Source organism: Chrysemys picta, chromosome 18, assembly GCF_011386835.1.
Source record: "Chrysemys picta bellii isolate R12L10 chromosome 18, ASM1138683v2, whole genome shotgun sequence".
Taxonomy (NCBI): domain Eukaryota; kingdom Metazoa; phylum Chordata; order Testudines; family Emydidae; genus Chrysemys; species Chrysemys picta.
This window is the reverse complement of record NC_088808.1, coordinates 15513486-15538552: the sequence shown is the minus strand read 5'-3', so window position 1 is coordinate 15538552 and position 25067 is coordinate 15513486. Positions and strand designations below refer to the sequence as shown.

The 25067-nt window shown below is 55.6% G+C and overlaps 1 protein-coding gene across 1 annotated transcript in view; it reads left to right on the top strand.

Annotated features, from left to right (window-relative positions):
* FIBCD1 (fibrinogen C domain containing 1) overlaps positions 1 to 24013 on the top strand; it is a 39351-nt gene extending 15338 nt beyond the window's left edge. Inside the window, exons 3-7 of the mRNA XM_024106068.3 lie at positions 1434 to 1593; positions 4085 to 4221; positions 14793 to 14889; positions 17237 to 17416; positions 18204 to 24013. Of these exons, the coding sequence (XP_023961836.2) occupies positions 1434 to 1593; positions 4085 to 4221; positions 14793 to 14889; positions 17237 to 17416; positions 18204 to 18463 (834 nt within the window). The 3' untranslated portion in view covers positions 18464 to 24013. The remainder of the gene's footprint in view (positions 1 to 1433; positions 1594 to 4084; positions 4222 to 14792; positions 14890 to 17236; positions 17417 to 18203) is intronic.
* Positions 24014 to 25067: the final 1054 nt, after the last annotated feature.

Here is a 25067-nt window from a genome sequence, read left to right as displayed (position 1 = left end):
AGGGGGAAAGAAATCCGACATTAATTCCCCATGGGACAGTAGGTAACTGCACATGCAAAGACATGACCCAAACATCCTAAAAAAAAAATGGCTGACCCTGTGTGCACATCCTATTGGGAAGACCCGTTTCTTCCAGGTGGTGGCCAGATGCTGGAACGGATGCGATGGAGCCCCCGTTCTGAATTTTGTCTCACTGTGCATACGCATTTCCTCCAATATCTGTCCCCCAGCGGTGCGACTCCCCTCGCCCCCCCACTTCTGAGTCAGAGGCTGAATGTCTTGTGCTGCTCGGGTCATTTCAGGGAAGGCCAAACATTCTGCAATCTGGCTGCAGCAGGGCACAGATATTTTTAAACCGACCGGGAATCCTCTCTTTTTTTTTTTTTTTTTCTCTAAAGATGCCTTTTATCTCCCAAATGGCAGACACGGGGTCAGGAGCTACAGCAGGTCAGAGTTAATCTTTCAGATGTGCTGTGGGCTTGTCTGGGATTTGCCCTCGTCATTCGGCAGAGGCCAGGCCCCACTGGGTAAAGACAGAATAACTCCATTTGATAGCCTCAGTATTATTTTTAAGTGACATTAGTGCCCTGATCCTGCTCCCAACAGAAGTTTTGCCATGAGCTTCAATGGGAGCTTTCCCAGTTTGTTGGGGTTTGGATCCCGGGTCTCAGTGCTAGCTGCATTTTAAGGCAAAGTCTGGATTCTGCGCCAGCTGAATTCACCATCAAACAGATTTTGCACTGATGTAATACGAGCGCATCACTGACCCTTCTGCAGCCCTTTTCATCCAGGAGTTGCAGCACAGACAAGTCCTTGACGCGTTCAAAGCACAATCCAATCATTGATCAATGAAGCCTCCCAATGCCTTGTGTGAGGCAGGGGAGTGGTTCATTATCCCCATTTTACAGATGGGGAAACTGAGGCACAGAGTGCTAAGTGACGTATCCCTAGCTCACACAGTGAGTCTGAGCTAAATGTAGAACGAAGAAGTCCGGACTAACCACCAGATCACTGTCACTATGTATAGGAAATATAATCTGGGCTGAGACGCCAAAGTCCAGAGGATGGAAATGGAAGGTTTGGTGAATGTCATTCTACACTCAGTCTTTGCGGCCCCACTCCTTTTAGTCTGGCATTTGGGGTGAGGACTCTCCCCATTGGCAGTAGGAAAAATGGCTCCTAGATGTGGTCTGTGACCCTGTTCGTAGGAGGCCCGCCCCCTATTGGCGGCAGAATCTCAGGGGTACAGTAGGTGAAGTGATCGCTCTGGGGGGAAGCACGTTGCACTACGTGAGGGGATCAGCCCGCTGGACCCAGCCAGGCTCAGCACCTGCCTTTGAGGGATACATTCAACGCTGCTGTCCGCAGTGTCGGAAAGGGGTAAAGCCAGGAACTGGTGACTCACTCAGATCGTTTGTCTTCTCCCCTCCCAGCTGCTCTCGGAGAGCCAGACCAACATGGCTCGGCTGGTGAGCTCTGTCAGCGACGTCCTGGACACGCTGCAGAAGGATCGAGGCATGGCCAGGCCTCGGCTCAAAGCCGACCTGCAGAGACCTCCAGCCCGGGGAGCCCGGCCCCGGGGATGTTCCAATGGTGAGACAGCCTCCTCCTCTCCTTTCCTGCGGGTTGAGAACCCCTGTTCTAGTGTATACAGTGTATACTGTGTGTACTATACTTTATGGTAATTTTCACTATACGTGATTTTCCTCTTACGCGCTGCCCTTAGAACCTAACCCTCGTGTAAGATGTGACTCCACTGTATTCATTTTTGAAAGTTTATAATAAGCGATGCTCCGGGGGAAAGAGGGGGGGGGGGCGCGAGGTGGAAGTTTTGCCTAGGGCGCAAAATATCCTTGCACCAGCCCTGCCCCTGGGGCAATGGAAGGCAGCTCCCCGACCCCTCCCCACTAGCACCCTCTTGCTGCTGGGCGCAGGTCTCTTTGCTGATAGGGAAGTGTAATCACCTTTAGCAAATCAAACACCAGAGGGACCCAGGTGTCTCCTCTCTACTGCCTGCAGTGGAAAAATATTCCTGGGTCCTAGCTACCCCTGGAGCCCTTCTGTCCTGCTGTAAAGGCCCAGGTCACTTCCCTTTACTGGGGACACTGAGATGCGTGCCCCAGTGGGGCTGCACATCCCATCACACATGCACCTGTATCGTAGGCATGGCTATTATTAAGGTTGTTTGATCCGATTTTCAGTTGCTTAGAACTTTTCCAAACTTCAACCTTTTGGGCCAAAATTTTCCACACCAGGTGTTGGCCTCAGGCTGAATCATTATGGGAAATTTCAACCTAAACAGTGCAGATGTGTTTGAGAATGAGTCTAAGGAAAACGTACACTGTGTTGCCCATGTTAAAAACAATCCTGTTGACCTTTTCTTTGAAGAGCTGTGGCATCCTCCTGCTTTGCAGCAGATACATGAAATTTGGCAGGGGTTGGACCTTTGTGTCAGGCATGTGCCTTTTGCTGACCCCATGAAAAGCTGCCACAATTTGGCCAGGTTAAAAACCTTTGAAAAATAAGTTTGCATATGCTCAGTCGAGACTGCTTAGATTTTAGCAGCTAGAGTCTCCAAAGAGTCTGTTCACACTGAGAATGCTCCATAATGCACTTTCCCTGCAATTGCTGCTCTCGTGCTGGTCCACACAAAGGACGACAGCCTACTACTACTACTATCAGTTACCTCAAGTGGCTGATCTATGCAGCAGAACTAAAGGTTCTAACCCTGCTGATGAACCATGTGAGTTTCTATATGATGCCACGTGATGGAATTTGTCTTTTCAGTTTGCTTTAAACAAACAAACAAAACTAGGGAATTTCCCAACATAACTAAAATAAAAGACCATTATTAAGGTTGCAAAATCAAGCATGCAGACGTTAGGAAATCCCACAGTTAAGGTTGCCTGTGCAATGTCTGACATCGGCCACCCAAAATCAGTGCATACTCTGTGCCTCAGCTCCCCGTCTATAAAATGGGGAGAATACCACCCGCTTGCCTCACAGGGATGTTGTGAAAGTCAGCGAATGTTTGTGAAGCACGTGGATACTATGGTGATGTGCACCACAGAAAAGCCCGGGAGGAAGTTTATTCTGCTTTCACAGCAGGGTGAATAGCGTGCAATAAATACGGCCTGGGCCACATGCTGAACAACAAAAAGAAATATTGAATAGCTTCTCATTACGTGAGTGCCATCCATCCTGTGCACGTAATGAGGCAGAGAGGTCCTATGGAAAAAATATGTGCTCGTGTAATTAAAGACCGTATCATACTGCGTATGCACAAGGGGGTCAGAGTAAGGACACCCAGGCAGCTTTAATGCTGGACCACTTGACTTTGCAATCTTACTAGTGTTCTTTTCGCCGAGCGGTTGGCGTATAGTATACAGAGCCGTGCACAGGCCGGCCGTTCTGTTTCGAGATTTCGAAGAATTTCGAGAATTTGAACTTTGGCTTTGTTCCGAATCACACTGAAAACTTTGAAATCCTCAAAGGAAAATTCCCCCTTCCCACAAAATTCAATTTGGGTTTATCGAAATATTTCCATTTAAATTTCAACTTTAATTTTATATTATAATTGCATCTGTGCCAACATAAACACACAAATACTGTGTGCGCTATACATATACACTGTGTGTACACACACACACACACACCGCATCTAGCTACGCTGCACTCCCTGCAGATACCCTCTCTCCAATGCAATACAGATGCCCTCACTAGCTGTGGGAGCAAGCAGCCCCTTCCACTGCACTCATCTGCCTGGCAGGGAGGCCTTGGTGACATGGTGCTGGGAGAGGGGTGAGTGCGTGTGGTGGATTGGCCATGGCTTTCCAGCAGGCTCCCTCTCAGTGCCTTAGTACTGCCACGGATGGTCCCTAGAAGCCACTGAGACCTCAGCGAGGACGCTGCTTGCCCGGAGCCTAGGAGGAAAGAGAATGAGATGAGAGGGGGCTGAGTGGGCCGTGAGCAGCCAATTAGATCAGGCAGCGGGGGTGAGAGCCAGAAACCAACGGGGAGGCTCTAATTTAAACAATTAATTAGCCTTGCGTTGCTCTCCCTTCCCTCCCATGCCACGCTCCAGGCTCGCGGCCCCGGGACTGCTTTGACATCTACGCGAGCGGACAACAAGAGGACGGCATTTACTCCATCTTCCCCACTCATTATCCCTCAGGCTTCCAGGTCTACTGCGACATGACGACGGACGGAGGGGGTTGGACGGTAAGTCGGTTGCCTGCATTGCTGAATCGCTCTGACATGGGGAACAGCACTCGTTGAGGCACAGCTCTGCCAACCTACGAGATACCCTGCCAAGTAACAGCCCATGACCTCCTGGCATGGTGGGGCGGGAGCAATGGCACAGGACAGACCCCCAAGGGCTGTGCCCAGAGGGGAACGGAGAAGGCGGTTCCCTGAGCTTCAGCTGGACACGTGCTGCTGGTACAGGGGGGGCACGGTGCTGAAGGTAGACAGATGGTGCTGATCAGTGGCGGGGCTCTGTGAGGTTCAGCTGTACACCAAAGGCCCTGTCGCCTTGCCTGGGTTTAGAAGTCACTCGGCGTTACTCGGTTCCCATGGTGGGAGTGTAGGGCTCTGTGCAGTCAGGCAGCCCGTCCATATCCAGCTCCATCGCATGGACCAGTGGGGCTGGACATCTCAGTAGAACAACCCAGGCACCCCTCCTGGTCTCTCCTGCCCTCGGTCGGGCCAAAGACAATCCTAAACCAAACTCTCCCCTGCTGTTCTAACTCATGCGAGCTGGGTTCATATCCCAGCTCTGTACCAGACTGCTTCTGGGACTTGGGAAAGTCACTGCATCCGTCTGTACCTCAGTGAAAGGAGGGCCATATTTCCTTCCTCCCAGCCTGCGTCTGCCTTATCTTTGTAGGAGCTAAGCTCTTCGGGGCTGGGGCTGGCTCTTAGAGTATGTCTACACTGCAGTTAGACACCCATGGCTGGCCTGTGCCAGTTGACTCGGGCTCGTGGTGTAGTGTAGACATTCCGGCTCTGGCTGCAGCCCAAGCTCTGGGACCCTCCCACCTCAACGGGTCCAAGAGCGGTGTACACTTCAATTAAACAGCCCCTTAGCCTGAGCCCTGTGAGGCCGAGCCGGCTTTTTAATTGCAGTGTAGACATACCCTTACTGTGTGTACAGCCCCTAGCAACGTGGAGTCCTGCTCTCCACTGGGGCTAGTGTAATCCAGAGTGAGTAATCCGCTGCAATGCAGCGCTTGGAGGAGGGAGGGAAAGAGAGGGAGCAGCTGGACACTGCACAGATCAGGGGGTATATTTTGCCCTGTATCTCCATAAACATAAAGGGCAGCAGGAGACGACCGGGCGTTAAGTGGCCAGACCAGCCGATGGAGTCACAACTCCTGGTTCCATTCCCAGCTCTGCCACGGCCGGGCTGGTTGAGCGTGGGCGAGTACCCGCCTCGTTTGCCCAGCTGTAACGTGGCCATGACGGTTCACCTGCCTCGCGGGGCGGGCCTGTCTGGAAAGTGCTTTGCCACTTTCAGAGGCGGGGCACAAAGTATGATCAGCTGAGACACACTAAAGAGTCTTGAACGGTCCTTCTCCTCAGCCCCCGGCGTGGCAGGACCAGGACTGTGCCAGCCGACAGAGGAGGGTTGGGCGGTGCGGTGAGTGCACTCCCGTGGCGGGGCCGAGGAGGCAGGAGAGGCTGGCAAAGCAAGCGTAGGATGAGGTGAAATGACTGATCCGGAGGGATGGAAGAGGGAAAGCCGAGGTGAGGAGAGACAGAAAGGATGTTCTCGCTTAACAAGCACGTCTGAGCGCTCTTGCTGTATGCGTAGCCAGCTTGCGGGAGGAGGGGGGGGATCCAGAACCCCCTCACTTTTAGGGCTCCACAGCTTTCCGAGAGAGCACGGGCAGGAGAAGAGGGGCTGGGCGGCAGCGATTGGGCGTGGAATGGAGCGTGGCCGGGGGAGAAGGATGCAGACAAGCTTGGGGGAGAAAATGGGAGGTGTAGCCAAGAACTGGCAGCCTCAGGCAAAAGGATCAGCAAGGAATCCTGATTGGACGCGGCTCTTTCCTGCGGATCGATGGAGCCGAGGCCTCGATTCCATAAAGCATCAGGAGAAATTTGCAACAGCTGCTCTCCCTCCGTCAGATCCAATCTGCCTCAGTGCCATCCTGACACCGCTTGAGCTTAGAGACCTGCCCATGGGAACTGGGGGAGACTCACTCCTGGGCTTTTTCCCCTTCTCTGGAAAAGCAGCCCGGAGAAAGTCTGGCCCTAGGACCCATCCGTTCTCATCACTCCTAGCTCCACTAGCCTGGCCTTCGAAACTCACCCTTCACAGGTCACCACGGCCCGGAGCTGGTCCAGTTTTCTCTGGCATGCTGAGGGGCCCAGGCCTGATGCCCGGAGATGGCACCACCTTCCCTGTCACGGTGACGGGCTTTGCTCCGCTGCCCCCCCATACTTAACCCTGCCTTCCCTGACATCCCGAGGGACCTGTGCCACCGCCCAAAGCGGGCCCCACATTCCACATCACCTTGAGGGGGCCAACCCCACTGCCCAGAGCAGATGCTACCCTCCCCTGACCTGAACACCCTAAGGGCTTGTCTACACATGACATTTACTGTCACTCCACTGGTCAGATTATGTACATGAACCAGTATAACGCCAATACATTTCCCCTGGAGACATGCCAAGATACAGGGCCAAGGATTCCTGGTTCACCCGTCCCCCCTACACTGTCAATAGGGAGGCACTGGGGGGGCCTGCCTGGCTCACGGACAGGGCAAGATTTCACTCCGAGCCAGTGTGGGGAAGCAAGCCCCCCGGAGGCAGTGCTACTGACTGACGCACGCTCCTGGCTACCCCACAGCTCAGCTGGCCCTGCACTAAGTGCTGAAGATTCTCCTCACCCCTCACGCTGTCTTATTGTCTTTATGCAGTGTGACACGAAGGCCACCTAATCCCAACAGTGTGCAGCTGCCAATGACACGGAGCTGGCCAGCTAGGAGTCAGTAGGGAGAGACCTTGGACAGGGCACACACGAGGGGAGGGCAGTGAAACTCAGCCGGGGGTCAGGTGAGGCAAGGCTGCCCTCACCCCTGGCTGTGAGGTGAGAAAGAAGGCCAGTAGGGGAGACACCACAACACAGTCCCAAGGCTGAGACTGCCCTGGAAGGGCCTGAAAATCCCGGCCTGGCCTTCCCCGAGCGCCTCCTCACCCAGGCTGCGAGGTCAGCCAGGGCTTCCCCAGGTGCGAAGTGGCACCTGCCCAAGAAGACGCATTACTCGGGGCAAGCTTAAGGCAACCCAGGAGAGGTAGGCCGAGGCCAGGAGATCTGTCTCAGAGACGGGCTGTGGGGGACGTTGCAGTTGGGAGCACCTCGGGTTGGACTGGTGGGTGCTGTGCCCTGGGTGGTGGGAGAACTGGCCGAGTCTGGGCCGTGTCCCTGTTAGGTCACGCTCGGCTGGCAAGCCAGCCCCTTGGCGCTGGGCTGTGAAATGCCCCTCCAGCTGGGTGCCGGAGGAAATAAACCCCAAGATCTGATGCCTGTAAGCAGCTTTCAGCAGTGGGGGAGGGAAAGGAGCTTAGCTGCTCTGCTGTGAGGAGACCAATGCGGTTTGCAGCAGCGTGTGCGGCAAGTGCCTGGCTCCTCTGGGGAGCCCAGGCCTACAGCGGCCATCAGCCTTGGCTTTTAGTGCAGATCACAGCAGAGGGCCACTACCATCGTGCCGTTGGTACAGATGGTGAAACTGTGGCACCGAGCAGGCAGGCCTGACTTTCAGAGATGCTGAGAACACATAACCCCACTTAAGTCATGGGGAGCTGCAAGTTCTCCGCACCTGTGAGGATCAGGCCAAAGGGCTTACCCAACCTCACCCAGCTGGGAAGAGAACCCAGGAGTCCTGACCACTGCACTCGTCACCAATTAACTGAACCACACTGCCTGGTAATATAACCCCCAACCACAGGGTCGGGGTGGATCCCGGGGGCTTCTGAAAGGGCAGCAGGGGGGCCAGCTTTTCAAGAAGAGCTCAGTACCAAACCTGCACCCCATGTGCTGAGCTCTGCTGAGGATCCCTGCCTGAGAGCCGCGTCGCCCTGCCATGTCTGCAGGGCTCCGCTGGGAGTCAGAGACAGGCAGTGCCAGGGTTTGGCAGGGTCCGTGGCTGAGGCAGGACTGTTCCCTTAAACACGAGATGTTAGGGCGCCTGCCTGGTGGGGCGCTGGGTGGGCAAAGGGAAATTCCTCGGCCTCGCCAGGGAGAGAGGCAGCTTGGGAAGGGGGTGAAGAGATTGAGGAGGATTCCCTGAGGAGACCTGTGCGTGAGGCCCCCAGAATCCGGCTGCCAGCCCTGGCTCCTGCGGGAGCAGCCGCCTACTGGGTGGGATGAGAGGATTAGCCAAACACCGTCTCCAAAGCCGTCCCGGTCAGTGGGACCGGGGTTGAGCTGGATACTCAGTGCCGAGGGAGCTAAAGAAAATGATGTAGCGTCAGGCTGCATCAGAACTTCTGCACCTGCGCCGAGTACTTCGAAGGGCCAGGCCAGCGGTGAGTCAGCACGGCCCTGCCCTGGGGCCAGCTGTGACTGGAGGCACAGCCCAGGGGCAGCACTCCCTGAACAGCCCTGCTGGTGGGGGACGGGGGGGATGGCGGAGATGGAGCAAGCTCTGCTCGTGGGAGCAGGAAGGCCCCTGTGATGTCACAGCCCCAATCCTGCAATTAGAACCTCCTGGCTGGCAGGATCGGGACCTACCCTGGCACTGAACAGCACCATGGTCTGTGCCAGTGGGGAGAGAGGAAAGCAGCATTCACCACCCCCTGGGAGGAAGTTTTGTCTACTGGTTAGAGCAAGGGACTGGTAACCAGGACTCCGGGGTTCACTCTGCCATTGACATGTTGGGTGGCCTTGGCCAAGGCCCTTCCCCTCTCTGTGCCTCAGTTTCCCCATCCGGGGCTATCCCTACTTGGCTATTGAAGGTTACTGAACTGTGCACACTGCTGGTGTCAGTGACTCAGGGATGAAAGAGGTGTCAGGCTCAGCTGGAAGCAGGGGGGCGATATGTGGGGGCGTTGGGTCCTTGGGGTGTTGAGTCACGGAGGCTGCAGTAAAGTCACAGGCACCGCTTGGAGTCATGCAGCCTGGGATTGATTTTTTTCAGCTATTCCTTTTGACGTGTGGGGATATTTGCATGCGGGTGGGTGGACGTGCTGGCAGTGGCTGAACCAATTTCACTGGAGAGCTGTTGAGCTAAGCCCTGGGTCGTATGCAAGGCTCAGAGACAACAAAGACCAGGCAGGCAAAGAAATTGGATTCCTCCAGGGCCCTAGCCCAGGCATGCTAGTCAGCACATCTCAAGGACATCTGGTCAGGGGGCAGGCCAGACTAGAGGGGGAACCAATCTCAGCCCACTAGTCCAGGCCGGGGGCTTTCAAACTGTTGTCTGCCCCTGGGCTCCTTACCTGCTACAGCCCAGTCGGTGCCAGTGCTGACCTGGTGTCTGACTGGAGAACGAGGTTCCCCTGTTGCCTTCTGCCATGTGTCTGGTCAGATGTATAGGGCGTGGAGGTCAAATAACTTGCAACCTGCAGCGGAGTGGGTCAGATTTACAGCATGAAAAGGGAGTGCGTGACCTAGTGGGTACAGCATTGCACTGGGATTCAGGAGACCGGGTTCAGGTCCCCTCCCCATGCCTCAGTTTCTCCATCTTCCCTGTTTAGTTTACACTCTGCAGACCAGGTGTGTCCATCCCCTAGCACCGTGGGGTCCCGACCTCTGCTGGTGCATCTGGGTGCTACTGTAATAACAGAGTTAATAACTAGGATTAAAACATATTCTAAAAGGGCACCTGCTGGAGGGGAGAGGCCCAAACTTCTCCTGGCTGCAGTAGGAGCAAGGTATTTACGAATCCCAGATTCAGACGGACTCCATGTTGTTCTCTCTTTACTTGTGCCCATCAGCCATTACCTTCCCTCCACAACCTCTTTGGGTGTCTGGGGCCCAGAGCTCGCCTCTCCTCGTTGATTGGTGCGGATTGGAACTGGAATGTGCGATTTCTTATCTGAGTGTGGAGCTCAATCCTTTTCACGCTCCCTGCAAGGTAGCATTGCCCTCAATGCATTTAACGACTTCGCCAGGCTCCTGGCAGGAAGTTCCTTACGGGCTGACCCAAATCCTGCTGCCTGGGCAGGTGACACCCCCACACACACCTTTGATTAACACCTCCTGTCATTTAGTGGAGTAGCAATCGTATGACTAAAGGGTACCCAAGCAGGCCTTCAGAAAACTGGGCTGCTACTTACTTCCTGCCTTGGAAGCCTTTGCAAATTCTCTGTGAACTGCTCAGCACCAGGTCTCCTTTAGGGCAAGGGCTTCAGAGGAGAGCCTGTGCCTCGGGACTGCTCTGTATCCCAAAGCAAACAAAGGCAGGCTGGGGTCAGAGCCTCGGTCACACGCGGTGCCCCAGGGAAGGGCCCGGAGCGGCAGTGTGTGGTCTGGGACGCCCTCAGATCCATTTCTAGCACTGTCACTCCACCCAGCCGCCCCGGAGAGCTCTGGGCACAGACCAAAACTAATCAACCCCTCCCCAGAGTCAAGCGATGAGGAAGGGGACCCGGTTTGGATAGAGAGGGAGCCGCCCCCCCTCCGCCCCCAGGGATGCTGGGCGTTGCTGTGCTGTCAATGGTTTGGGGCATGGTGATTTATTTATCTCGTTGTCCTTTGCCCGGGCCCCGCTGCAGCCCCCGGAGATGGTGCTTTGCGCACCAGTAACTCTGCAGTGACAATTGAAAGGCGAGCGACTCCAGGCAGAGAGGGTGACAGTAAGCAGGAAAGATAAATATTTCAGTTCTGACTTTAACGGGAAGGGGGAACAAATCCTTTTTGCTTAAGAGGGGGAAATCCATATTTTATGAGATGGAGAAGAGGAGCGATGGAGCTGCTGAAACTACAGCAACTACCACGCTCCCACCCCCACCCCACTTGGCCTGTTTGCTGCCTGCCTGCCTGAGGCTGGAGAGACCTAGAGGAGCAGCATCCCCCCCACACCTGCCCCATCTCTCCCACACGCCTCGGCCTGCTGTCTCCCCTCTCTCCTGGCTAGATTTCCACCACTCTCCTCAGCCCCCTGCTCTGGCTTCAGCTGCAGAGGAGTCGGACCCTGTCCTCGCTAGGCTAGGAGCAGACATCTCAGCCCCTGAATCCTCAGGTCTGGAGCCAGCCACATGCTGTTCCTCTCCTCCCTCTGTGCCCCACTCCATAGCCCGCGCACACCCACAGGCAGCACCTCACCCGAGAAGGCTCGCTGTGATCTGTGCTCGCACGGCAGAGACCAGCACGGACCGAACCACAAGCAGGGCCATGGACTAATACTCTGCACTCGAGTAGCCGGTGTCATCTAAGGATCTCAAAGTGAGGGGGAAACCGAGGCCCTGAGTGGGGACACGGCCAATGGCCGCAGCAGGATTCCCTTTCCCCTACTCCAACCATTAGAAACGCTCTCCTGGCTCTGAAATAGAATCCAGGCCCCTGCTCCGACCAGCAGCAACTCCTGCTCTGATCCACACTAGAAGCCAGCACTAGCTGTCCCCACAGCGGCGATGAACCCTGCTCAGGACTCCGGAGGATCAGGAAGGGTTGTTGATTCCCCCCGTAGTGTTTCTCGAGAGAGCTCTGCGTGTCACTAAGCTGCCAAAGCGTCTCTCTAATCGCCAAGCCCTCCTGGGGCCCTGAGCTGGTGAAGACGGGCCCCTCATGCTGCCCTGAGCAGCGCACAGGCAATTGGCCTAGTTACAAGTTAAGGTCAAAGCAGATTAAAGGGGAGCCTCATGGCTGCCTCTGCCCCTGCCCTGCTCCCTCCCTCCACGCACAGGACCATGGCAGCCAATCGGAGCCGACATCCCTCCTGGAAATCAGCTTTGGGCCCCTTTCCAGCCACGCGGCCTCCTCCCCTCAGCGGAGTCCGACGAAAGCCCTTTTAAAAGGGCTTAACTGCAGCTTCTCAAGTGCTCAATGCGAGGATAAAAATTAAGGCTCTAATTCTAGAAGGTAAGTACAGCATGGATCAGAGGGAACGCTGGCCACTTCTTCCAGGCAGCTTCCCCCACCCCCAGGCCCGCCACCCGCCATCCTTAAGTCGGGCCTGCAGACCTCTGCCAAACGCTAGCTTGCAGGGTCTTGCTAGAGAAGCCTGTGCAGGGGGTGATGCATGCCAGTGGTGGTGTATCAATGCCGCCAGAAACCCGGCCAGATGAGCTGGCATGAAGTTACCCATCTGCTCAGGGTGAGCCCTGCAGGGAGTGCACAGGAGCTGGGTGTGTAGCTAATGACAGCAATGCCCAGCATTAACCCAATCAGCACTGCTGGGGCACCTTTCGTCCGAGGACCAGACTCCCTACCAAGCGACCCCGATGGCCATCTGGAGTGACTCCGGATTTACGCCAGGGCATGCAAGGGTACAATCTGATCTCGCAGCTCAACCACCCCATAAAAAAGGGCAGCTACATCCCCATTCAACAGATGTGGAAGCTCTAAACTCATAGACTTTAGGGCCAGAAGGGACCATTGTGATCAGCTAGTCTGACCCCCTGCATATCGCAGGCCACAGAACTTCACCCACCCACTCCTGTAACAGACCCCTAACCTCTGGCTGAGTTACTGAAGTCCTCAAATCATGGTTTAAAGTTCAAGTTACAGAGAATCCATCATTTACACTAGTTTAAACCTACAGGTGACCCGTGAAAAAACCCCAGCGTCTCTGCCAATCTGACCCAGGGGAAAATTTCTTCCTGACCCCAGATATAGTGATCAGTCAGACCCTGAGCATGTGGGCAAGACTCACCAGCCAGACACCAGGAAATAATTCTCTGTAGTAACTCAGAGCCCTCCCCAGCTAGTGTCCTATCACCGGCCGTTGGAGATATTTGCTGCTAGCAGTCACAGATCTGCTACATGCCATTGCAAGCCGTCTAATTAGACCATCCCTTCCATAAACTTATCAAGCTCAGTCTTGAAGCCAGTTAGGTTTTTTGCCCCCCACGGCTCCCCATGGGAGGCTGTTCCAGAACTTCACTCCTGATGGTGAGAAACCTTTGCCTAATTTCAAGCCTAAACTTGTTGATAGACAGTTTATATCCATTTGTTTGTGTTCACATTGACACTTAACTTAAATAATTCCTCCCCGCCCTGACATTATCCCTGTGATGTATTTAGAGAGTAGGGCCCAGCTCACCATTGTGCCAAGGCCCCTTTATGCCACGTTGATGGGAACACCCCTCCCCCCCTCCCTCCCCCCCCGCATAAAGGGGGTTGGCTCACTGGTGTCTGACTACTGGAGCAAACTCTGTCCTAGCCCTGCTCCCAGCATCCGGGACAGCACAGGCCTTGGGGAGGGAGTGGGAGGCACTGCCAGAGCGCACTGCTACAGGGAGTCACATGAAGCAAAGCCGAAGTTAGAGCAACCCCGGGGCTGCTCTAACTGATATAATGGGCCCATGCCATGCCCAGGCTGTGAGAGTGAATAGGGGACTTGAAACCCCCTTTGTCTCTCCCTGCTCCATTCCCACACTCCACTCCTTGACACACCAATAGAGAACTGGAACACTGTGGTGTAAAAGGGTTAAATGGTGTGTGAGAAGGAAGCCCGCCCCCGAATCCTCTTAGTGCCAGACCTGAGCACGCTAGAGCCAGGTGTCTCAGTCAGGAACTCATTGGGATTTTTTTTAATGCCAAACTTTAGTCCAATGATACAACAGAAGGGGGGAAATAATCCAAGGGGACAATACATTGATTAGCACTTGAGAGACCGAAGGTTCATCAGCCATAGATCACGGGCACCCAAGCCAGCCGCTGGGGGCAGCAGCTTTTATATAAGGGCATCTTAGCTCCATCTGACCCCAGTTCTGAGGGGGCCATATCAGGAGAGTCCACCCCAGCTCACAGTCCCGGCTCTGAGAGGGTGACTGGAGGGGGAGCGGCTGCTGGTTTGGGTTGCTTCTGTTGCTAATTCTCAGCACCAAAGTGGTGCTGGGGAGCGTCGCTTTGAGCCAAGTATGGCTCTTCGGCCAGACCATGGTCAGTGTGCCCCTTCTCACTGACGAATGTTCCTGCAGACAAGCCTTTGCCTGCCGGGAGGCTGGGGGAACGGCTGCTCCTCAGCCAGATCCCCACAGTCACATGCAAAGAAGGGGAGTCACTGCATGGCTGCAGCTCATTTGGCAAGAGAGGAAGGATGGATCAGTGGTTAGGGCTTTAGCCTGGCCCTTGGGAGACCCAAGTTCCCTTCCGGGCTCTGCCACAGACTTCCTACTAATAGTTGCTTTGTGCCTCAGTTTTTTATTGACGTTAACCCAGAGGGTTTCAGACACCAATAAAAGTTGGCGTTCTGGGCAAGAGAGCAAGTGAGTTCTTTGCTCTGAGCTGATTCCCATCCCTAGGAGACGGGCGACAATGGCATGGCATGTCCCCTACACCCCATAGTTCCAACGTAATTAGCGAGTGTACAGGGTTTGATTTGCGCCCAGGTCTCATAAAGCACTCCTGGAGCGAGACGGTTCTGCAGAGCGCCACGCCGTGGAAAAGGCAGCGGGACACCTGGCTCCTCACGGGTATTGCTGGCAGTGGGGATGGGCTCAGAACTCTCACATCACAGCTGCTGCTCCCAGGGCCCTAGACCAAATGGCGCCCCATGCGAAGAGCGTCTTTGGCACCCTCCCTTCCATTTGTTACACTTTGGCGCCCCCCAAGCCCAGCACCCCAGGCTGTCCCCTGCCCCTAAATCCAGCCCCATCTGTGCCTTTTGTTTCCCCAGGTTTTCCAGCGGCGGGAGGATGGCTCGGTGAATTTTTTCCGTGGATGGGAAGCATACCGGGATGGATTCGGGAAGCTGACGGGAGAGCACTGGCTAGGTATGCCGCTCCAGCCCACTGCACAGGGGCTAGCAAAACCATCAGCCTAGGGTCCTTTTAAATTCTCCTTGGCATGTTGTGGGGAGAGGGGCAGGGGTTGCTTTTCTCGTCCATGGTGTTTTATCTTGGGAGAAGAACAGAAAAGTCCTTCGATGAATCAAACCAGCAGCTGGGGAGGGGAATGGGGGTTGCACATGTGGGCTGGACCCACTGGGATCCACAGTGCTAGAGAGCACTGGGGGAAGGGGAAAACACACGGTTCCTCCTGGCAATGGCGGGGACCTGGGGCAGAGCTGGGGCCCAATCTGGAGACAGCAGGAGTGGGTGTATTGTGGCTAATAGCAGCCCACTCCCCTTTCTGCAGATATGAAGGTGGGGCGGGGAGGGGAGTGGGGAGCTGGAGACAATAGGATGCTGTGTAAGGTGGCTAGATACCTTGTGCCCAGCGCCGTGTAGCTGTCACTAATCCGCTCAGCAGAGCCTCTTACTCCTGAAGCCTCTTAAGCTATAGGAGAATCCCCATTAGCAGTACAGGGCCTAGGACACAGTCAAGCAAGTCCGACTCCAACACAGAAAGCCGGCCTAAAAAACTCAAGGCTAAATCCATCCCTGAGGTAACTATCAAAGTCACAGCATCACCTCGGGGTGGGGCAGCATTTGGCCCCCTGGGGGCATTGCCCAGAGACTCTAGGTTCTGGCCCAGCGGAGACAAGAAAAGCTGACCCCTGCAGGCAGTACCACCCCCTACATCCTACAAGAGCCCGTCAAAGGGACTGGCCCTGTGCTCTGTGCCGAGGCGCTGGTATTGCCTAGGGAGCTCGCGGCCGGCAGGCAGGGGGCCCGGAGGTAAGGTGGCATTGCAGGGATCTCACTGCCAGGGCGCAGGAGGAAGGAGACGAGCCCAGCAGAGGCCTCTGGGGTTCTTTGGCTCTCCCTGAGGCTGAGGAAACGGACACCAGAAGCCTCACAAAGGGCGAGGCGAGCTGCTCAGCAACCAGCATGCTCAGCCCAGCCCCTCACTAGCCATCCCTGCCGCACGGGCACCCAGGCACGGTTGGCATCCTGATGCAAACGCAGAACAGGGTGGCTGCTGTGCAGTGGGGCCCAGGGCCCTCCACCTCCACGGGGTGTGTGTGTGTGTGCACGCACTTCTGAATCTGGTTAGGGTCAGAGGTGCTAATCTGAGGAGGAGCTGCTAATTAGAGTGTTAAAGGGGCTTGCTCTGTGTGTGTCTGGCTGTCTGGGGGGGTAATATAGCAGCTGATCAATGAAGGGCTGGGGCGGGGCTGCTGGTTCAGGAGAGAAGGGGCAGGCAGAGGAGGTTCAGGCGGGAGGGAATCAGTAGCAAACAAGCCAAGGGCCACACTTGAGCTGTGGAAAGCAGGCGCTTGGCCTCCTTTTCTGAACAGCAGAGCGAGGCTGGGGCTGGGGAGAAGGTGAGGAGGCAGTCGCCATTGGCTGACAGGAAGATGTTAAGTCTCCCAATACAATTGCAATTGTTTGATCTTTTAAACCCAGCTCCTGCTAATGCAGCTCCGGGTTGTCTTTAAAGATCCTTCCCCTCCTCCCCCCACTCATTGCTCAGTGAGATGTCAGGGCAACCCCTGAGGAGTGCCTGCCTCCCCCAGCTCCTGCGGGCACAGCCCCCTGCTACAATCCATGCCCAGCGCTCCCTCCGGGACAGGCCCGAACTCAGCGGCTGAAGCCAGGAGGTGCGGTGTGGGGGCCCCTTCCCCACCCCAGGGCGTGGGTGGTGGAACTCACCAGGTGCTACTAGACCCTCCGCAGCGCGCACTCTGCTCCACAGGGTGAGCGCGGCCTCGAATCCTGGAAAACAGACCGAGGAGGGGACGGGAGAGAATTGAAAGAGACCCAAGACTCACCTTGGGAAGTGTCACTTATTGCCACTGACCGCTCCTGAGACATTTAATTAAATACCCTCTTCGTTAGTCGGCGAGCCAACGGGCTGCAGAGCTCCCCGCATGTGCCTGCGTGTCCGGGAGAGAGGATCTGCTCCCCAAGCCAGGACTGAGGTGCAGCAAAAGCCCCGTCCTTCACCACCCCTGTAGGGACTGTTAGCTGTGGTGAATCCTTAACCTGACAGGTTGAACTCAGCTGGATAAAGGACGCCTCATCTCTGGAGATGAGGAGCAGCCTGTTTGGAGGAGCCCAGTTTACTCCCTCTGCCCCCCAGTCCTCCTCCCCAGCTCCCCTTTCTGGAGGGTCCCCCCGGGCGGGGCGATGGCTGAAGCGTTCTGCTGTCTGCCCAGCATTCATTACTCACCTCAGCTCCGTGGTGAGCCAGGTGCCTGTGCCCATGACTGACTCTCCTGCTTTGCCGCCACAGGGCTGGCGCGGGTCCACGCCCTGACCACGCAGGCCAGCTACGAGCTGCGCATTGACCTGGAGGACTTCGACAACGGCACGGCCTTCGCCCAGTACGGCACCTTCGGCGTGGGCCTGTTCTCCGTGGACCCGGAGGAGGACGGCTACCCAGTCACCATCGCCGACTACTCCGGAACAGCAGGTCGGTCTGCGCTGCTCAGGGGTCGCTCCCCGGTCCCCACGCCGCCCAGAGGAGATCTCCCGGGAAGAACGGGGTGGGAAAGGGAGATGAGGCCTTGTTTCTGAGGGGCTGTGTCAGAGCCGGCTGCAGCCAGACTCCTCCCTGCCGTCGCTGCCTTGAGTCCCACAGGCTCGTGCCTTTGATGAGCCCCGACCTTTGCCATTCATTCCATATTGCTAAGAGAGGAAACCAAGCTCATACCAGCCATAGGGAGACCTGGGATAGCGCGTAGGGTGGGGGTGGAGGGAAGCTGTGGGTCAGGAGTGAGGTACAGCAGCAAAGCATTTGGGAGCCTAAAAGTGGACTAGCAGGGGGAGCAACTGGTCAGACCTGAGGTGCATTTGCAGGACTGTAGCAATAAGGGGAGTTTGCACAGTTTGTTGGATGTGGGTCTCCTGGGTCTGCTCAGCCCGTCTCTCTCTCGCGTCCCTGACCTCCAAGGTCCCTGTCGCCAGGGCAGACCCAGAGGGCAGAGAGGCAAAGCCGCTCCAAGCCGCTGTTTGCGCCAGAGCCGCTCACTGCGCTGGTGCAAACTACGGCTTTGCCTGAGGTCTGTAGACAAGCAGCTCAAAGCAAAGCTGAGGCCTGACCCGCACCCGCTCACCTACGTAGCCGTTAAACAAGGGAAGCTGGCTTGAGGCTGAATCTAGGGGATGCAGGAGGCTGAAAAGCAGGGTCAGGGGGGCGAGCAGGGCCCAGCAGGGACTGGCAGGCGCTTTGCTGAGGGCGCTCTCCCCTCCCCTGGCAGGAGACTCCTTCCTGAAGCACAACGGCATGAAGTTCACCACCAAAGACCTGGACAACGACCATTCGGAGAACAACTGCGCCGCCTTCTACCACGGGGCCTGGTGGTACCGCAACTGCCACACCTCCAACCTCAACGGGCAGTACCTCAAGGGCCACCACAGCTCCTACGCCGACGGAGTCGAGTGGTCCTCCTGGACGGGCTGGCAGTACTCCCTCAAATTCACCGAGATGAAGACCCGGCCTGTCAGAGAGGAGAATTAGCCTAACGGCGCGACATCTCCCCCACTCCCTCTTTCTCCCCCTCCCCCTCAGCTCAGTGTTGTCTTGTCCGTGAGTCAGGGGGCAGCCAGGGTGAAAAGCCCCTCTGATAATGCCCCGCTCAGCACCAGGACAGGGGGCCCAGCCGGAGCCCCCTGCCAGGGGAGGGGCGGCTCTTCCCCCGAGGATGCGTCTCAGGGGAGAGGCGGTCGCTGCCGCCTCCTTGCTCCGAGCGCTTCCAAGGACACGCGCCCCCCGGCGATGGAGTCGGCCCTCCTGCGTTTGGCCTCCCCCCCTCCAGCAAGCCAGCGGCACCCTGGGCTCAGGTGTGCGTAGGGGTGGGGAGCGGCACGGACCTGCTGGGCTTTGGCTTGTCATTACAGGGCAGCTCCAGCGAGGCGGCAGGTGAAAATCCCTTGGTAAAGCCAGAATCAACCCACCCGACAGTCCCAGGAGACAGCGTCTGGCCTGTAGTTCTTGATGGGCTTTGCCAAGGGGGTACAGCGGGACCGAGAAGGGGAAGCCATGGTGAGGGCAGAACCCAGGAGGCCCGACTCCCAGCCCCTGCACGAAATACCAGCTGGCCCCATAGAAAACACCACCCCATGTTGATTCCCTGGACTGAGCTGGGCTCCGAGCACATCCAGAGGGCTGAGCTGGCAGGTGCCCCAGCTGACGCCGGAAGGGTGGCATGTACAAAATGCAGCCCCAGGGGGCTCAGCAGATGGTACATGAAGGCCGCAGAAAGGGGACAGTGCAGATCCTGCACAGTTCTTCGTACCTACCCTGGGGTCACTGAAGCTGCCTCTTCCCCACCAGCCACTCGCTCTCTGGCTCCAAGGCTCCACTGGTGATGGGGCGTCAGGTCTCCAGCAGGGAGGAGGGTTGTATCTGTCTGGGGCAGGGGATATGACATGACACCTTCTGCTGGGGTTTAGCCCAGGTGTGCCTCTGGATTTATGAGCAATTCCCCCTCCCATTCAAAACAGCCCCGCATCCCAAAGCCAGTTTCTGCTGGTGCTCGCCAGCTTCAGCCTCTCACCCTGTGACATTCCCACGCCCAGCAACGACTAACACCCTCCCGCAGTCTGCCATCCAGGCGCGGGGGGGGGAGGGAGGGGGAACACAGTAATTCAACCTTGGAACTGAGATGGAGGTGACCCCAAACAGTCCACCAGCTCTCCCAGCCCAATTGCTGCCCTATGGGGCTCGCTGGATCACTACACGCCACGTGGGTGCGCTTGGCACTGCGCACCACGCAGCCCTGGGGCTTAGACACCCGGAGAGTATTGGCTGGACCCCTCAGAAGGGATGATTGGCACTGCCCCATATCAGCTGTGTTGGCCAAGGTGACGGGGCAAAGCTCACGACTGTAGCTTTGGAGGTGGGAGGGCTCCAAGCGGGAAGCCAGCTGAAGCTCCCAGGCGACGCTTAGGGGATACGTTTCATGGAGTCTTTTTGCCAACCAAACCCACTCGGAAGGGGGCGAACCCAGCCCCCCTTTGTGGAAACGTGACCTTAGCTCTACGGTAGCTGTGCCCTTCCCCCAGCTCCTTCGGAGGCTGGCTGCAGGAAAGAACAGCTGGTTCTCCACGGGGGAATTCCTGCCCCTGACCTGTACGTGCAGAGGATGGGGAGCTGCCCTTCACTGCCAGCCCACACGAACCTTGCGCTGGCTTATGCACCTGCCGATATTCAAGCCTCTTGTTTCTTCAAATCCCATGAAGGTTTTGCAACCCCCCACCCACCCACCCCCAAATCCCCTGAGTCAGGCATCATATCTGTGAGGTGTGGCTAACCGTGTCGTGGCCCCATCCCAGCGGCTGACCAGCCCAGGCGGCGTGACGTGCGACAGAGGGACTCCAAGAATCCTCATCCTCTGGGACGTCACAGAAAACAGGGAAGAGCAAAGAGGATTGAGAGGAGCCATTGTGTGGAGCACACAAGTCACAGCCAATTCTCCCGCTCCCTTGTCAAGGAGGCACTTCACAGCCCAAGCTGTTCAGCGTCAAGCCAGATGGTCAGCAGCGGAATCCTTGCCCAGGTTTCTCCGGGCCCAATCCCCCAGCATTCAGGGCTTTGCTTTGTTGGTAGCACTTTGCAGAAGCCATGGTGCAGGTAGACATCCAGCTGCTTACAACGAAAGAGAGGGGAGGGGCGAATGTAGGGTGACCAGACAGCAAATGTGAAAAATCAGGACAGAGGGAGGGGGGTAATAGGAGCCTATATAAGAAAAAGACCCAAAAATCGGGACTGTCCCTATAAAATTGGGACATCTGGTCACCCTAGGCCAATGGGAACGTGCCTGCTCCTGACTGAGATGCTGAGGATGGAGCAGAGCCCTGCCAGCACAGACGCACTCCATCCCAATCTGCTGTGCAGGAAACGAGAGACAATCGGGCTCTATTCTGTCTGTGCTGGACTCTCTAATGGGAGGGCGTGCCGCTGAACGCTGTAGTGTAAAAGGGTTAAATGGTGCGTGAGAAGGAAGCCTCCCCTCCACCCAACCCCCTTAGTGCCAGACCCGAGCACGCTAGAGACAGGTGTCTCAATCAGGAACTCATTTGGATTTTGTTTAATGCCAAACCACACAAAAATGCTCAAAGCCTTCCAGTTTGTGTGGCATCACTATCTGGAGACACCATCCCTGCAACGCAGTGGTGCCAACGCCCCCTGCTGCTGGCACTTGGCAGCATCATTTACAAGAGCAGTGCGAAGAAGTTTTGTGCTTTGCTTGTTCCGACTCCACACGTCTTTGTGTTTCCCTCCCACCACTTTACGGGCCAGGCTGATTCTCTGGCATTAACATTTCATGGCTGTGTTCTTTTTACTCCTCTTCCGCCACTGGCCATTAGTTACCTGAGCAGCGATCTGACGGATTTCAACAGAACCAGGTGTGGGCTTTGAGGCGTCTAAGAATAGCCCAAGGACAGCTGACTCTTCGTTGTAGGACACTCCGGTAGGCAAGAAAACAGCTTGATTTAAAAGGGGGATTAGGGCTGTAAAGCAGGCATCCAAATCAGAGTTCTTAAGCTTACTAAAGCATGGGGCATTTCGTTACCTCTGCTGGGGCTGCCTTCTCCCCCATCCTTGGGGCAGAGGGTTGCTTTTGGCCTTTGAAAGACACCAGGTGCCCGGCCCAAGGGAGGTGTTTTTTTTTTTTTAAGTAGTCCTTGAGAGAAAATGCCCATAGACCCTCCTCACCCAACCCCTCTGCAAATTACTCTGGTTGGTTGCTGGACAAAAAGATTCAAAGGCTACACAGCCCAGGGTCAGAGCACTTTGTGCTGGGCTTGTGGGGAGCGGGAGGAAAGGAACATAATTGGAAGGATAATGAAATTCACTAAGTTATTGTTCACTGTGTCTACTGCAGTGGATGGAGGCCTCAGTGCACCAGGTGCTGCGCTGACACATAGTAACTGTCTCTGTCCTGACGAGCTCACAGTCTAGACCAGACAGACAGTTGGGTGAGGGGAAGGAAAGCTCGAGCTATGCCCACTGTACAGATGAGGAGCTGAGGCAGAGTGATTACGTGTGTTTCGGGCTGTAGGATCCTGCAGCCATACAAGCAGCAGTGGTGGATTAGAGATTTACGCTTCTCTCCACATTAAAAAAAAAATTCTCTGTTAAGCTGTAGGTGAACTAATAGGGAGCCTTTGGGGAAAGTTTTTTCACAGTGAGGTGATTTTCTTGAGTGGTGTGTGTGGCAGGGCAGGGTGCATTCTATGTTTCGGATTATTGTGGTTTTCCCTCTGGTGGAGTCCAAGTTTCCATACTGAACATCTGAGACCCGTCTGGGTCCGGCTGCCTCAGTTCAGTAGCACCTCTGTTGCTGTCAAACCCACCAGCTTTAAAATACGTCTTTTCCTTCCACCCAGACGGCACTGGACAGAGGCTTGTTGGCAGAATTCGATTTTCATTGCTTTAGAACGGTGACGGCTAAGATCAAGGGTTATTTTTAAGATCTATTTTAGATGATCAATTTAAACGTCCACAGTTATGGGAAATTATCTGGAGGGGAGGATTAGACAATGATTGAATGACAGATGTTGAAATTCAAAAAGTTAAAACTTCACCGCCATTAAAACACAAGCTGTCAACATCACACAAAGATCCTTCAACTCAAAGGAGTTCTACTTTGTGTATCTGTAAATTTCAATGATCACCACTGGAAACAGTTTCTCCTCAGTTTGTGTGGGTACAGTGAAATTGACATTTACTGCCACAGTTACAGATACACAAGCTAATCCTTCCCAGCCTAGCTCTACACTTGCTGTACAGAGCTGCACACTGGCTGGGTTAGCTTCATTAAGCAACATGACATCAGTTCAGATCCGATGTTGACTTTTATTGCACAAGGAAAGACCTAAGCTACCTACCTAAAGGTTATGTACGCTTCCACCTTGACCTAAACTGTCTGCTGGAGAGGGGAGGCCAAGCATTGCCAGGGAGCAGAGCGAGAGAAGGGGCTGTCCTGGTGGAGGGGAATACTGTGAACGTTTCTCGGTTGGTTTTTTATTTCACTAGAACAAACTGTAAATAGTTTTTATAGCATTTGCCTTCAGGACAGATGGGAACTCCTGGCTACAGACCCAGACTGTCCAGCCAGCCTGGGAACATGGTAGCACTCAAGGAACTTTGCTCAGTGGGGGAAAGAGGTGTGTTGGCTTCCCGTGTTTCCTCCCGGGGCCATTCTTCCTGGGGGTCGGGGAGGGTGAAAGTTGTGTGCTGTCCGGCACTGGGCACTTTGGGTAACTGGCCCTGTGTCACCCAGGACTCCTTAATAAGTTTGTTTTGAATTGCATGAGAGGTATTTAATACAATCAGTGGCCCCAGGATTCCCAGGGATTAGCTCTAAGAGTGCACGGATCAAGCTGCAGCCTGGCATTAGACTAAACCCTGTCTACGATGACACCTCCCCTGGAGAGAAGCAGGAAGCGGGTGGGGTCCGGGAAGGGCAGGACAATTGCAGCCAGACACCAGGTGCTGGGCGAAGGAGGCAGATGGTGGGCACTGCCGTGCATACAATGCCCCTCCAAGAGCTTCCTAAGGGTCTGTGCAGCCTCCAGACCTGCAGCGTAGGGAGGCTCAGGCCTCCAGCTGGTCTGGAGCAGTGCATGGCACGCTGACCAAGGGGCGGGTAACAGGGGCTCAGGTTAGATGGGAGCCCCGTTAACCGATGCTTGTTGGATTGCTGCCTTTGGCTGCTGCCCCTCAGAGAGTCATGCAGGGCTGCTTCAGCTGACAGCCCCTTTCTCCAGCCCACGGCCTTTGGACGGGTTTTCCACACTGTAGGGGCTGGCCTAACTTCACCAGCCAGAGGATACGGACGTGTTTCTAGGCAGGTGCCGCACCCAGGCCTGCCCTTCACACGGCCAGCCCGTGTACCTGTGGAGGAGCTGGGGTCACAACTATGTCTGTTCAGGTCTGAGCTAGTGGACAGGTCATGTTGTTTAGCAGTACAATGAAGTCTAGCTCGTGTGTGATTGGTGTCAAACGCTGTACATGTGGACTTTCTAAAACTCCTTAATAAAAGGAACTCATCACTCTGTATGCCCTGCGTCTGGGTCTCCATCCACCTCTCCCTTTCATGCCAATCCCAGAGAGGGCCGGGCCCAGGTATCTTTCTGCTGCCAACAACTTAGAATTACCCCAGGGCCGCACTCCCAGCTAACGCCCCACACGGCCCTTGCGTGCTCCTTTCCCGTATGCCGGCTCTCGCCACCCGGGTTTCCGCACCGGCGCCAGCCTCCGTCGGCATTTACCACACTGGCAGGAGGAAGTGGCTTCACTTTAAGAAAACGAGGACTAATTACTGCCGTCCTGGCAGCCTTTCCCACCATTGAACTTGCTGGGAACCCATCTGCTGCACCTTGGCAGCCGCTCTGAGAGAGGAGCAGCTTCACCTCAGAGGTTAAACGAGCATATTTGCTTTTCTAAATATAAAAGCCCAGATCATTTCTACATGTAGGGTCTTAAAGGGACAGCTCCTCTCCCAGTGTACAGCAGCATAGCGCTGAAGACGTCAAGGGAGCTTTGCTGATTTACTGTAGCTGAGGGTCTGGCTCCAAATTTGAGATGGCTCATATGCTTAACCTTCATTCGGGTGGATTTCCAAGCCCTTCACAAGAACGAGCTGGGTCTCTCAGCCCCTCCGTGACACAGGTCAGTGTTAACATCCCCGTTCTACAGATGGGGAAACCAAGGCACAGAGAGTAAGTGACCTGCCAAGGCTGTTCAGAGAGTCGGTGGCAGAAGTAGGAACAAAGCTCAGGGGTTCCTGGCTCCCAGGCCCACATTTGTTCCACTAGGCCATGCTGCTAGAAGACAAGGAGCCCGAGTAGTGGTTGGTAAACCCCAACCTGCACCATGGGCTTGGGGGAAGGAAACATCAATGCCAGAAATACGAACCCAGCCCAGGCTTTCTTGGCTGAGGCAGGTGACACACACAGGAAACACCCCATGCTGCCAAAGAGCGCAGCCACCTCCCTGCTCCTGCTAACCCCCCCTCGAGCTGTGGGCCAAGGGCACAAGGTTGGGGGGGACGGGACGTCGCACACTGAGGGGCAATGCCCATTCAACAGCAGCCTTGCCAGGCTAACAGAGA